This window comes from Cygnus atratus, chromosome 2 (assembly GCF_013377495.2).
Source record: "Cygnus atratus isolate AKBS03 ecotype Queensland, Australia chromosome 2, CAtr_DNAZoo_HiC_assembly, whole genome shotgun sequence".
NCBI lineage: Eukaryota > Metazoa > Chordata > Aves > Anseriformes > Anatidae > Cygnus > Cygnus atratus.
In genome coordinates this window covers 71,293,598-71,307,459 of record NC_066363.1, presented here as the reverse complement: position 1 = coordinate 71,307,459, position 13,862 = coordinate 71,293,598, and the positions used below count along the sequence as shown (strand labels likewise).

The following is a 13,862-nucleotide window of genomic DNA, read 5'->3' as shown; positions in this document are numbered from 1 at the left end:
CTTAGTACTTCCAGGTCTGAACATAATTTTGTGACAAAGTAATTGATCACTGTGTATGCTTTATAATTATTACTGTAAGCCATGTTCTCAGTTTTCAAATATTTTGATTTGGGAAACTTTAATTTTGTGGTGGCTTGTTTTTGCCAGGCATGAGAGGAGGTAGCCCTCAAACATCAGCTCACCTGAAAATTTCAAATGGCAAGTTAAAATCATATATTTACAAATGGTTTGGGGGCTTCCCTTTCAATTTTCTCTGCTGAAGAACAGCACTAAATGTTTCTTTCCCCTAAAAAAAATCTCTCTAAGCTGAAACAAAATAGCAAAACTTAACTAGGAAATATGGAAAAATATGGAGCTGTGAACAATGTTCTTCCACAATTTCAGCTCCAAGTTCTTCTCAGACCCATGCCAATGAGGAATGACCTCACTCACAATAAAATCCTGTCCTATCACAAAGAAATTAGTTACTGACAATAGAGTTATCTAAAACCAAATACAATCTCAGGAGAATTAATGCTTTGGAATATATCCAGTTTTGTTTTCAAAAGCTATTACCTTTGTCCAAAGAAAGGGCCCATCTACATGGATCTTCTGCAGCTTTGCACATAAGCATACACAAAGGCTGTGTCTAAACTGACAGGTAGGTGATCCAGCTCGGTGCGAACGAACAAGTGAAACAAAGGAGCTGGCACTAGGGCCCTTATCTCTACACTGGAGTTTCTACTCTGGTCTAACAGATGCCTGGTTGCTTGGACTCAGTGCTCCCCATCACAGCCACAATCTGAAGCTGTCCTATGGACCAACCACTGGTTCAAAACCTCATGATCCCCAGCAAGGTCTAGAGGTGATTAGATACCTACCTAGAACGGAGCTTACAGTTTACTTTCTTTGGAAAACAAACTAGTTTGCACTTTACAACACCACCCTGAAAAATAATCACACAATGTTCACATGGATGCAACCACAGGCTGTGCTGGGGCACTGAGCTCTGGATTAACTCTCTTGCTGATGCTTCAGGGGCATACTGTTTGCCAAAGGATGAAGAGGGGGATCTTCCTCTGGAAGATGAAGATAATCATGCTGTTAATTCAAAGACACACTTACACAATTACAAACAACTCTTGCTCCACTCTTTTCAGTTTGTTGTCCTCTGCTTTACACTGCTCCACTGCCTCATCCCCATGACACCATGCCTCTGGCATGTTAATTGATCTACAAGACAAAGTCAGGTTTGCATTCTCACAGGGCTCATAAACATTTTGAGTTTGATCTTGTGTGTCCACAACGAAGGCTGTGCCACATGCCTGCATATGGGCTACTACTAGGTGTGCCAAACTCCAGCTGTAGGAGGGATAAAACCTCCAGCAACAGCTGAGGCTGGCTTTGCCCCAACCCCACCCCACAGTCAGGCATCTGCCTGTTCAGGATCTTCAGAGCTCGCCTCCTGTTGACTCTCAGAAATATGTGGAATGGCTCTCGGTCATGTGAACATTTTAGCACAAGTCTTATGGTCAGGAAGGCTGTGCACCACTCCCCCGCTGGCCACCCCTCTCCTGAGGAACAGGGACATTTTAGACTGCGTGTGACTTCAGCCTTCCTGAGATACTTGCCAACCCTCCTTTTTAAGCTTTGTCTTCTTGAGATGTGAAAGGTGATATCATCAAGCTAAATGCTACAGAGGAACTCAATTACAAGGAAACCCCCAAATCCCTCTGCTAGATTTAAAATGCTGAAAAACTTCCGCAAAGTGTTCAGAAGGGCTTTGTTTTCCTCCTCCCACACCTTGAACTGAAAGGACCTCTCAGTTTCCCAAGGCCGTGGCTCAGAAAGCCATACCAACACCCAGCCAGCAAGGACACTCGTGCAAGCAGGGTTGGGCCACAAACGCTTTCCCCTTACCCAGATATTAGGCAGAGACTTTGGAAAACAAACAGATCACGTTGGCAAACGTTCTCCATTTATTTATTTCGGGTGTTTTATCAGACAAAAACCACGAGTCAGACATCTTGGTGGATGGCTGGCTACAGACCCCCAGCTTTCCTGTAGCTCTCCAAGTGCCCCTGCACGAGGCCTGAAGGACCTGGAGGAGCCCCCTCTGCCCCCAGCTCTGTTTCTACCCGGGTCGGGGTCAGACACACAGCACGAATGCCTGGCTGTGCACCCCCGCCTCAAAATGGCACCGGGCCGGTGTACGGCGGGCGCAGGTCCGCGGGGAAGACGATGGTTTTATGGGGGGGAGCCCTCTCCGTGCCCCACCGGCCGACAGGTGCCGGTGCCGGGCCGGGCCGGGGCAGCCGGCCGGGCTCTCTGGCGTCAGGAGGAGCCGCTCGGTGCCGCTCTTTCCCCCCCGAGCCTCCGGCAGGCAGCAGCCCGTGTCTCACAGCCACGTGCTTCGGGACAGCGGCGCCGCCACCACCGCCCCGGACGGGGCCCCCCGGCCCCGCACCGCGGCTCCCCGGAGCGGCGGGGAGGAGGAGGAGGAGGAGGAGGAGGAGGAGGAAGAGGAGGGCGGCGTTTCCCTGCGCGACGCTGCGGTCGTCGCCCTGCCGCCGGCGAGCGTCAGGCGGAGGGGGGGGCCCGCTCCGCGCCCTTCCCCTTGCCCCCTCGCCCCGAGGATGGCAGCGCTGCCCGCAGGAGCGGCCGGCGGTGTCCCTCCTCTTTTTTTTTCCGGCGGCGGCGGCTCGCTGTCGTGTGGGAGGAGGGCAGCGGGGATGGACTTGATCTCCCGGGCGTGCTGCTGAGGCGGCAGCACAGCGCGCCCGCCGCACAGACAGCACCCGGCAGGGCCGCGCCGCGCCGGGCAGGGAGGGACCGTGCCGGGGGGCTCGGCGTTTCTCTCCCCCCTCGCCCACCCGCACCGACACGCGGCCACCCTCCTCCTCCTCCTCCTTCTCCTTCGTCCTTTCATCCTTCTTCGCCGCCGTCCCCCCTCGCCCGTCTCCCGCCGCGGCAGATGCGCTTAGGGCCCCCGCGCAGCTGGGACTATGGTGAAATTTCCAGCGCTCACTAACTACTGGCCCCTCATCCGCTTCCTGGTCCCGCTGGGCATCACCAACATCGCCATCGACTTCGGGGAGCAGGTAAGGCAGCGGAGCCGAGCTGGGCCGGGCCGGGCCCGGCCCCGCCGCCCTCCTCCGGCTCCCCCCTGCGCTCAGCCCGGGGGCTGAAGCTGGCTACAGGGAGGGGGACTTTTATCTATATGTATATATAATACATATTTTATTCTCCCCAAGATTATATAATAAATTACATAATGTGTTCGGCCGGGTCTTGCTTTATTTATTTATTTTTTATTTTTTTTTTTTATTTTTTATTTTTTATTTTTTTTTTCCCTCTCCTTTCCCACCGCAGCCCCAGCGCGGCGATGCCGCCCGGCGGTGCCGCAGCGGCGGGATCCCCCGTTCCCGAAAAGCAGGAGACGGGGGGAGATGGCAGCCGGGGGGGGCAGCTCCGCATCCCCCCGGTATCGCAGGTGAAGCCTCTCCCCACCGCCCCCCCTGGCGCACAGGGCCCCCGCCGTGAGGGAGAGCGGCATACCGGGTGGGAAGCACGAATTATGTTTGGGATTGACGTGCTCTTGCCCCCTTTGCCCGAGGTTTTCCTTAAGGATGCTTGCTTGTCATAGCATCGCGATGCAGAGAGCTCGCTGGTCGCTCCCTTGGGTGTTTATGATAGGTAAGGCCCCAGTCCTCTGGTCAGGCTGGAATGTAGGGGCTCCCTTTATAATAGAACACAATGCACTGACGCTTCTTCACAAGCGTTAAGATGGGCAGCCACAGTAAGTATTGCATCTCGTACAGCTTTTTGCCTTGTCCTAAATCACTCAGTTTTGCTTAGAAGCTCTTTCTTTCTAACCAGAATAGGCACATGCTCCCATGCTTTGTAAGCAAAGATACCAGAAAATGAGTGTACTTTCACCAGTTGTAAAGAGGAAAATCGAAGGACAGATATTGCGGTAGGAAAAGCAGTAAACATAATCATGTGTTTATCATGGCTGTCCTAATATCATTTTGCTCCCTTTAAATTTAAGTAAGCCATGATATTAAAAAAATGCAATTCAATGCTTGTCTAACAACTATGTACTTTCCTAGTAAGCCAGTCTTCTATAAATCACAGCTGGGGGAAAACAAGGGAAACAAAAGGTAGAAACAACAAGGAAAACGGGGCTTAAATGCTGGTAACTATGTCATATCAATAAAATAAGTTAAATTGAAAGCAGTTTATTCAGCAAATGTGGTATGACAGGTGCATGTATACAGTTTACTTCATACAAGGTCAGCTTGGTTCAAAATCCTTGTCAAGCTCTTAAAAACGTCCCATCAACTTCAGGATGCTCAGGACTAGAATTTGAAAAATTAGCAAGTAAGAGATTGCAATTTTATAAATGAGGGCCCTTCTGTCTGACCTGGAACAAGTTACATGGCAGGGATGTTAACATGTGGATGTTACTTACCTATCTTATCTAACTTTTACAGCATTGTGGAGAAAATGTCTCAGAAAATGGTTTTTGTTTGATAGCCATGTAATAGGTTGGGATTGGCCCCTCCAGGGGAGTTGGGGTATCTGCTGTCTCAGATGGCTAGGTGGGTAGGTGCTTAATTAGAAAGGGAAAAAAACAGTGAGCAGGGAGACTCCTGCAGAAAACCTTTAGTCGGGAATGGAAACTGGAAAGATGATTTTCATACCAGTCTGGTGGGAGACTTACCTCCAAGGAAATCTGGAAACTGAGGCAGGGACAAGTTACTCCACATCTGAAGAGATCCCCTTACAGACAACAAGCACAGTAATTTTATTTTCCTGTATGTAATACAGGGAGTTATTTTTTATACCTGTAGGACATTACTATTAGACTTGCATCGCTGAAAATATATTGACTTGTTGAGCCAGTCACGTTTCTGCTCTCCAAAACTGTAATAATTTTAATAACAGGCCTGAATGGAAGCAACATAAAAGAATGGGCGTGCCAACAGATAGCTCTGAAAAGGCTACGGTACATCCTTCTGTGAATGTATGCTTCAGATAAAAAAGATTTCTAGGAATGATAATGGCAGCCAAATTAACATGAAGTGAAGTTACCCCGTCTGGACAATACTGTGAAAGAGACGGGAACTATAGGTCAGAAGTACGAGGTAACTGTAGAAAACTGGGCAGAGAACACGCCTTACTTGAAAAGGGAGAAAGAGGTGTTTAAAAATACCCTAAGTCTTTTAATAAGTTGTATTCATATATTGCTCTCTCAAGGGGGAAGAGTATTTGGAAGCAGGGTTCAAAGCAGAGCCTTCTTAACAAAACCTAATACTAGCCTGGGATTGAAAAGTGAGAAACAGAGAATCTCAGTTTTTTTACCTGGGAGACTTTTCTAGGTGTTGAACAGTTTTGTTCAACAGCCAGCATCAGTAGGAAGCTGCCAGATCCTTGGTATGCTGCTGTCTCTAGATTTCTTGCTACTCTGAGGGAAATTTACAGTAAGGATATAGAATATTTGCAGAACATAGTTTGTGATTGTCATCCTTGCCCTATACGATATGTCTCCCATGACAATTTTGTTTTGTTTGTGGAAAGTCAAAAATGCTGGAGCAGTGCTTATGAAAACTGATAAGCTCATCTCTTGCAGTCTGTTCCAGCACCACTATAGCCAGTGAAACGTCTCCTGGTGACCCTCGGACCCTAATCCAATAACGCTTTTGGCCAAGGCTGTATGACAGAGTTTTTCCAGTCTAGTCATCTAACCTCATCTGTTCACCTCGTAAAACCTTCTTAGACAAATACCTGTTTGTTTTTTCTTCCTACCAGAAAAAGTACTCCTGATGTATGACCAGGTAGATCGCTAAAAGACTAGTGAAGTAAACCATTTCTAATCCATTTCCATGATTTCCTTCTGCAACCCATTTCCCTTACAATTTATGTACAGTACAACGAAGCTTTTCAGAAGTTTTCTGCTGAGAGTAAGGCCTTCAGGAAAATTATCCCAAATATTTTGGTTCAATTTTCCTTTTCTGCACAAATGCGTGCATGTATGTATGCACATGCAGATACATATTTCTTTATCTCCATGTATACACACACACAGATAAATACACACAACAGAGTTTTTCATCCAAAGAGCTTAACACCACCGGAAGAGAGATTTTCCCCTTCATTCTGCTAGTGAGAGCATTCAGCTCTCAACATCTTATTCCCAGATTCAATATAATTGGTTGCTGTAGATCAGAGTTTTCATTAAAAATCCTGGCTCCCATGGAAGATTTTGTTAGATGTACTTGCTTGGAAGTAAATAGATTAACTGCTCCCATGCGGTGGAGTGGAGCACAACCTCGAACAACTTACCCAGCAAATAACACTGCTGTTACCTATGAACTCAAAAATTTGTTACCACTTCCATTGATTTTCTTTTTAAAACAGTTTCAAAGCTGCTTACGTAGATTATGATGGCCTAATTTGTAATTTATGTATACATTTGCATTAGTGTTGTTATAAAGGAGAGAAAACAAGGTGCAAATTAGTTGAACTTTCTCACAAGTGCACAGTCAGCCTTAAGCAGGATGAAATGCAATTTGCAAGTGTGGCTGATAACTGCTGCTCACAGAATGGCAAAGGACAGACAAGTAGCAATATTTTGAAAATCGTCTGAACCCTCAGTGCAGGCCTATCTGCAATTGTCCCTTAGTTATCCACTGAAACGGAAAGTTTCTTCCTTTCTAGCTACAATCACAGAATAATATAGCCAGGCCCTGAATCATTAATTTCAACCGATGTCACTAGCAGTTGTTTGGGCAATTTTATTTACAAACAAAACTATTAGGTATGCAGTATTATGCAGACATAATGTTCAGTGGCATGCAGCTGCTTGGAAACTAAAGCTAACCAAGCAGAGTCTGACTGCTGCTTTCTGCTGAGATGACAGCGTGTTCTTGTCCTGCAGAGAAGCTGCTGTACGTTACGCACAGTTCAGTAGCTGGGTTCAAACAGCCAAGCCATAAAGGAGGTGCTAAACATTTTAGATTTTTTTTTTGCAGTAAGTGCTTGAAAAACAAACCTTTTTATTGTATTTGAATGGATTTCTTTTTTTGTTTGTTTGTTTTCCTCAAGAAAAAAAAAAGTGTTGCCAGAAAAGCAAAACAAGTCATGAATAATGTATCAAAAAGAATTAGTGAGCTTATCTTCTGTCCATGCCATTTCCAAATCTGGTAGGGGTTTAAACGTTTTGATTAATGCTTTATGAAGCTCATTTTTGGGGTAAGTGTTATTGTCTGGACATTCAGAACAAGCAACTGGAGAGCTCGTATTCCCAGCTGTTCCCAGGGGATTTGGGCCAGTTACGTAACCTCGTTGAGCTGCACACAGTTCACCTGGCTTTGAAGTGTGCACGAACACCTGCCTACCTGTGTGTCACGGGGACGTAACGAGAATTCGTGTTTCCGAAGTGCTCCGAGATGAAAGGAGCCGTGCGAGTGCAAAGTATGCCTGTTACTGCTGCTGTAAGAGGTCAGTGACTCATTTAAATCGTGTAGGACTTTAGTACTGTATAAACAAGGAACCCAACAAGGTCTTAATAATTGATGTGGACAGTGACTGTATGTTATTACCACAACCACAGTATTAGTATGGTACACTGATGGAAATGCCTGATTTGTTATAAATGAATGTGAACTAGATGATACTTAATCTTCTTAATAATTAATTTAGATCAAATTGTGTTGAAGAAGCACACATCTCCAGAGTATACCATCAACAGATGTTTGTTTTTTGTGTTTTTGTTTTTTTTTTTAATTTTAAGTTTCAGTGATAATACTTTGGAGGAATTCATTTCTCCTACAGAATTCACAAGTCAAATAGTCAGGGAAGCTCCTAAGAATGATTAGTGAGATACATCTATCTTTTCTGTTCAAAGTGAGAAAATGCAAGTAAGACCTTATCTGAAGGTACCATATAGAATCAAAACCTGAACTACACATGCACAAAGTAGTAATTTTCAGTATTTCAACCTCAGCTGACTCCAGATTCTTTCTCTTTCTAAACAAAGCACCTTTAGTTCACTGTACATGCCAGCCTGAGCCCTATAGCCCTAGCTCCTTAACAGTCGTCTGCTAAACACTGGGGGGGGGGTGGGGGTCAAGCCAGTGCTAAGTGGTCTGCAGACCACATGGACAATTCTTGAGTGATTAATTATGCTTTATGTCTACGTGAGTTGTGATGGGTGTTAGATATCAGACATGCTGGTCATACAGAGTACTTGCTGGAGTTTCACAGCAAGCAGTGCACGGTGCGATCTGGGAAGAAGTCAAAGATCTAATAAACCATTAGCAGATAAAAGCCCAATCTCAGCAATGCGTTAATGTTCTTAAAGGTAACAAGGGCACATACTCCCAGCACCTAAACCAATGCATATTTGCATTTTGTAGCACATAAGATACAAATAAACAGGTAATGAAGAGCAGTGGGGCTGTTGAAGGTTTCGGACAGTACTAGAAATTGTGAGAATGAACCTCAGAATGAGGAACGAGTCCCCTGCAGTGCTCCACACTACTGTATTGCAGAATATATAACCCAGAGCAAGGATCTGTGATACAACTCATTTGTCAGTAACTTTTTTTTTTAATCCTACCCTCTTATTCCTTCACAAAATCCATCAGTTCCCTGCTTCCCACCCCTGTTGCTTTCCACATGGCTGTGTTAGCACGGTTATAATGGTTTCTCTGGGCTTTCTTAACACTTCACTGTTAAGAACTGGCAGGTTTTGTTCTTGGTGATGCCTGAGCATGTTTGAAGTAGTTGGCTAGCTGTGTAGCTGGAGAGCTAACCTATTTCCAGGAAGGAATTGAAGGAGGGAGGGAGAAACAATCTCACTCAGCACCTGCCAGGCAGTTATGTTTCTGTGGAAGTTTAGTGCATCTCAGAAGTATGAATGCAGATGGCATTTGCCCAGTAGGTTGTTTTGAAATAAAACTTTTAGTCTGTGGGCTGGAAACAACCCTCCCTACCAGAAAATCAGCTGATGTGGTGGGAGACCAGGGGTATTTACCACTTTGCACAGTGGTCCCGAGTCCCAGTCCCTAGGGCAGAGGGCTCTCTCTGGAGATGTTCTGGTCCCTCACTGGAAAGGGGTCACGTTGTGGCCAAGCACTTCAGCTGCTTGTTTGGGAGATAGGGCACAGCATCAATAAGGAAAGATGAAAATGCCCTGACCCTAATTTTGAAACATAAGTTACAAAACTGAAATGTTGAAAGGGGTTTGAGCCACTGTATTCTGCATCATAGAAAGAAATCCCAAAAGTAAAACTTCTGTGTCTGAGTTAAACTGACCATTTGATTTGTTTTGGGATTTTTGTTCATTAATTTTGGTTGCATTTTTACAAAAACAAGAAAGCCGATTTCTGATTGCATTTGGTTTGTCCTGAACTGATTTCTTCTTCATCTTTGCTCTTTTTGTTGCTGCATGGATAAGTTGGTGCTATATAAAAGCTTGTATGACACAACCAATCTTATGACTGAAGATAAGTGGTTGTTTTTATATGCAAAGAAGGCACAGATGCAAGGCTTCAGCTCTAAAAGTATAAATGCCTGCTATTAATTGACTTGCTATCTGGATCCTAGACAAGGCATTTATCCCTTTTTTTGTGTCAGTTTTGTCACTTCTAATATTGTTATGTGTTTCACAAGGCAGTTACAAAGTTTATTCCTTCATGTTTATAAAACATGGATGTAAGCTGCTGTATAAATAGAAAATGTAAATATAACTGCCAACTCATGCAGAAACCTTGGTGCACAAAACTGAGCAATTCCAAACAGATTTTGCTTTGTAGCTACTTTCAGAAATCTGCAATGTTCTTAAATGACATGTATTACTGCAAAGCTCAATTCCAGTTTAAATGGCATGTCAGAACATGTGTTTCTGAAAAAAAAATACAGCAAATTTGTAATGACCTCAGATTTTAATGAGCTCATTTAAGTAGGTATTGGTATCTCATCCTTTCTGTACTTGGAAGTCTGTGGATCTGGGGAGGGGGAAGCAGGGGTGTTAGTATGCAGCTAGAACATCAGATTACGCTTCCTTCTGCTTGCTTGATTTTCACCAGTATGATGTTCCTGTAGCTATGGTTTTAGACTCTGCTACTGCCTTTTCAGATAAGCTTTAGCCTGAGAATTAAAAAAAGAATGGCCATAAGAACAGGAGACCTGAATGACCCATGAACTTCAGTGTCTGAAACAGCAAAGCTCTGCAGTTCTCCATCTTCTCTCTGCTCTACGGTACCACTCCTGTGGAAGGTTTTCCACAGAATTTTGTTACCGTACTTTAAAGTTTGTCTGCATATGCAGTTTTTATTGACTAGTTCTTTTCTGATATACTACTAAATAAAAACACCTGCATGAAATGTTAACTAAGAATATTCAAGTTCCAAAGTATGGTGAAGCACAGCATTGCTATTTGTGAATGCTATTGATTTCCGTACCCATTTCAAATGCATGCTAGGAAAGGACAAAAGAGAAGTATTGGAGAGTAAACAGCAGTTAGCTAAAAATAAAGTGTAGTGTTACAATGGTATGAAACCATAGTTAATTATTTTCCCCAAGATGATGCAAATAATTCACTGTTTGTTATTTGGCAGGAGTGTTATTGCTGGAGAAAGAGTGATCACTGTTACCACTGTTGAACACTTCCAGGGATGGGGCATCCACAGTTTCTCTGGACAACCTGTTCCAGTGCCTCACCACCCTCTGAGTAAAGAATTTCCTCCTGACATCTAATCTAAATCTCCCTTCTCTTAGTTTAAAACCATTCCCCCTTCTCCTATCACTATCTGCTTGTGTAAAAAGTTACTCTACATCTTTTTTTATAAGCCCCTTTTAAGTACTGGAAGGCCACAATGAGGTCTCCCCAGAGCCTTCTCTTCTCCAGGCTGAACAACCCTAACTCCCTCAGCCTGTCTTCAGAGAAGAGGTGCTCCAGCCCTCTATTGATCTTTGTGGCCCTCCTCTGGACTCACTCCAACAGGTCCATGTCCTTTTTGTGCCAGGGGCCCCAGACCTGGTTGCAGCACTCCAAGTGGGGCCTCATGAGAGCAGAGCAGAGGGGGCACTCGCCTCCCTTGACCTGCTGGCCTCACCTCTATTGATGCAGTCCAGGTTACTGTTGGCTATCTGTTGAAAGCTCACTACACCAGAGCAGGTTTGTATGTTTGCTGACAGATACATTTGAAAGGCTTTTGGCAGGGAGGTGGTCTGTCTTCTCATCTGTGTTTTGTACTTAAATCAGTGAATAAAGTGAGATGCAGATAGTGTTTGAACTTTCTTGTGCTGGCCTTAAGTTTGTATAGCTGCACTGCTTTGACCTGCATAGGCCTAGGGAGGAGTTGATGTATCTCAACTGGGACTGAGTTTTTCCTGAATAGGTTCAGATGGGTAGCATGTGTAGGTACCAAGGGCAGGACCTTGCTGCATCCACTGTTCTTGTCCTGCTTTCTTTTATTTTTGTTGTGTTTTTTTTTGTTTGTTTGACTTTTAGTGGCATTATTTGACATTTACTTCCCTGAAAATATAGGATTAATATTTATATTTTATTAGGCTTTTTCCCTGTTTGCTTCCTACCCAGACCATGTTTGCTCCTCTTTCATTCTGCTGTGGATCAGTGACCAGTGTCTTATTTTTATAACCTCTCTGTCAGCGAGTGGCAGCTGCTGTTTCTGTAGCCATGGCCAAGTAAGGTGAGTTGAGTTGAGTAGGCCTCGGGCAGCTCCCTGCTTGTTATGAAGATTTTCATTGGTGTGGCATACCAGTGTGCACCAAGAAGTTGGGATCCTTTGATCTGGAACCTGTAGCTCTGCAGATGAAAGACAGACTGTTGCACAAGTCCATTGTTACCATTCCCACTGTCACCAATAAAAAAGTGTTTAGCACATTTGAAGAGAAAATGAATAGTTAGCAACATTACAGGGCAGGAAGACACTTCACATTTTCAGTTCTGCAAACCTGGAATAAAATGTCGGTTACATAAGAGGAAATATTATAGATGCGAAGCATGTGTAGCTTGGACAAAAAAAGAAGTTTGATAGCCGTCTGCAGTTAACATGAACTGCAGTGTGATTGTGGAGGAGAGGAAACAGCATTAGCTAGGTCAGTGTTGTGGAGAAGAATGTGGCCTGGAGCAATGAGAGGGATTGAGGCAACTAAACACAATTTGGACTGAAAAGGCTTTGAGATAATTTTTCCAAGTAAAAAGCAGGAGTCATTCCATCGCATACATCACTTAGTTCAAAAATATGTTGGCATGAAGAGTGCTGGGCTTTAGATGGTGGTGACATTTTACATAGTTCCAAATTCACTGAATCACTGAAAGCAAAGACTGTTATGATCAAAGTAACATACTGCATGTGATAGGTCAAGCCTGAAGACCACATCTTCTGGTGAGGGAGACAGGCAACTTGGCAACTGTGTACTCCTCAAAGACACTCAGTACAATCTAGAAGGGCAATGCAGTTACGGACTGCTAGCATGGCCTCTTCCTAGTATCTTACACATGCCAAAGTAGAGTATGGAAAAGCTGCAACTCAGAGGTTCAGAATTTCTGGTATTAATTTCAGCCACTTTGGATTTTGTGATTATAGTACAGTTTTCTTATGTGATAACATTTTGTTTTTCATACAACTCCAAGTTCAATGTACAGAGATGCCTTGCTAGGGAGAGAAATCAGAGTTACGTACTTAAAGTATTTACTGTGAGATCCCTGTCATGTTCATTTTAGAAGCATGTAATGGGAACAGCACGTCCTTTGCTACCTGGGTAAGCAATATGCAACTCTGGGGTCTTGCTGACAGTACTGGGGAGAAAAAATGCAAACTGTTTGAGCTTAGCAAAATCCAAGAAGCTCTCCAGTGCAAAAGATGTGGAGTGTTGGAATTCCCTCAGTGTGGAAGTAAGAGAGATCTTACCTCTCCTTTTGCAGTGGAGGCTTGCTGAGTGTTTCAAAGGCCTTAAAGGCATAGCTGCCATGAGAAGACGCTCAGCAAACACAAAGCAATTTTCAGGTCCTGTGATGACATAAAACACATGCGTGCTTTCCAGCCTCGCGCCCTGAAAGACAATAGTCTTTCAGTTCAGTCCTGTGGGTCATTTGCCTTGCCTGGTTGTCTCTTAAATACTGAAGCAGTTTAGTTACATGGGTGTCAGCATGGCTTTGTGGCCAGATTGAAACCTGCAGTACAGCTCTTTACAGGTAGCTATAAATCTCTGTGTGACTCGGGCAGGCAGAGGCATCATAAAGAAGCCCTGTGCCTGTAGATTTCCCAGTTAATTTGCTGGTAATAGAAGAATGGCAAGGCTCAGAGCCCTGGTTCCAGTCTCAACCTCTGGAAAGGATGTGTGGGCAAGCAATTCTCTCCTGGTTTTCCTCCCCTTCAAACTCTTGGCTTCCCTGAGGGCTCACAGCACAATTGCCTTAGTCAGTCAGCACGTTTGGCCCTCGCCTTGTTATTAGCTTTTGTAGCTTACTCCATCAATCCATCCCACTTCCTCACCCACTCTGTCATTTTGGAAATGGCTTGGAACACTAGGATTATTTGCAATCCACTGACCATAACCCAAGAGACTGCTTAAGGAAGGGAGTTAAAACCTGCTACCAATGATAGCTGGCAGAGCCAAACATACCGTGAGATGTGCTTGAGAGGATAGTTGGTTTTCCCCATTTACTAGCACTAGTGCACAGTCTATGGGCTGCCTCACAGGTGGTGGGGAATAAATCTTCCGATCTGAGTGTTTGGATCATCCTCTCCATCAAATTTTAATTTTTGCCACCTCTTGCTCATACTTTTTTGAAGTCCATTAAGATAACCCCAGTCCTGTAACAGTCACAGAGACGTCTCTGGCCA

The 13,862-nt window shown here is 44.5% G+C and overlaps 1 protein-coding gene across 1 annotated transcript in view; it reads left to right on the top strand.

The window, feature by feature from the left end:
• Nucleotides 1-2,495: 2,495 nt before the first annotated feature.
• Nucleotides 2,496-13,862, top strand: part of ANKH (ANKH inorganic pyrophosphate transport regulator) — a 100,418-nt gene continuing 89,051 nt past the window's right edge. Inside the window, exon 1 of the mRNA XM_035560375.1 lies at nt 2,496-3,080. Coding sequence (XP_035416268.1) covers nt 2,985-3,080 — 96 coding nt within the window. The 5' untranslated portion in view covers nt 2,496-2,984. The remainder of the gene's footprint in view (nt 3,081-13,862) is intronic.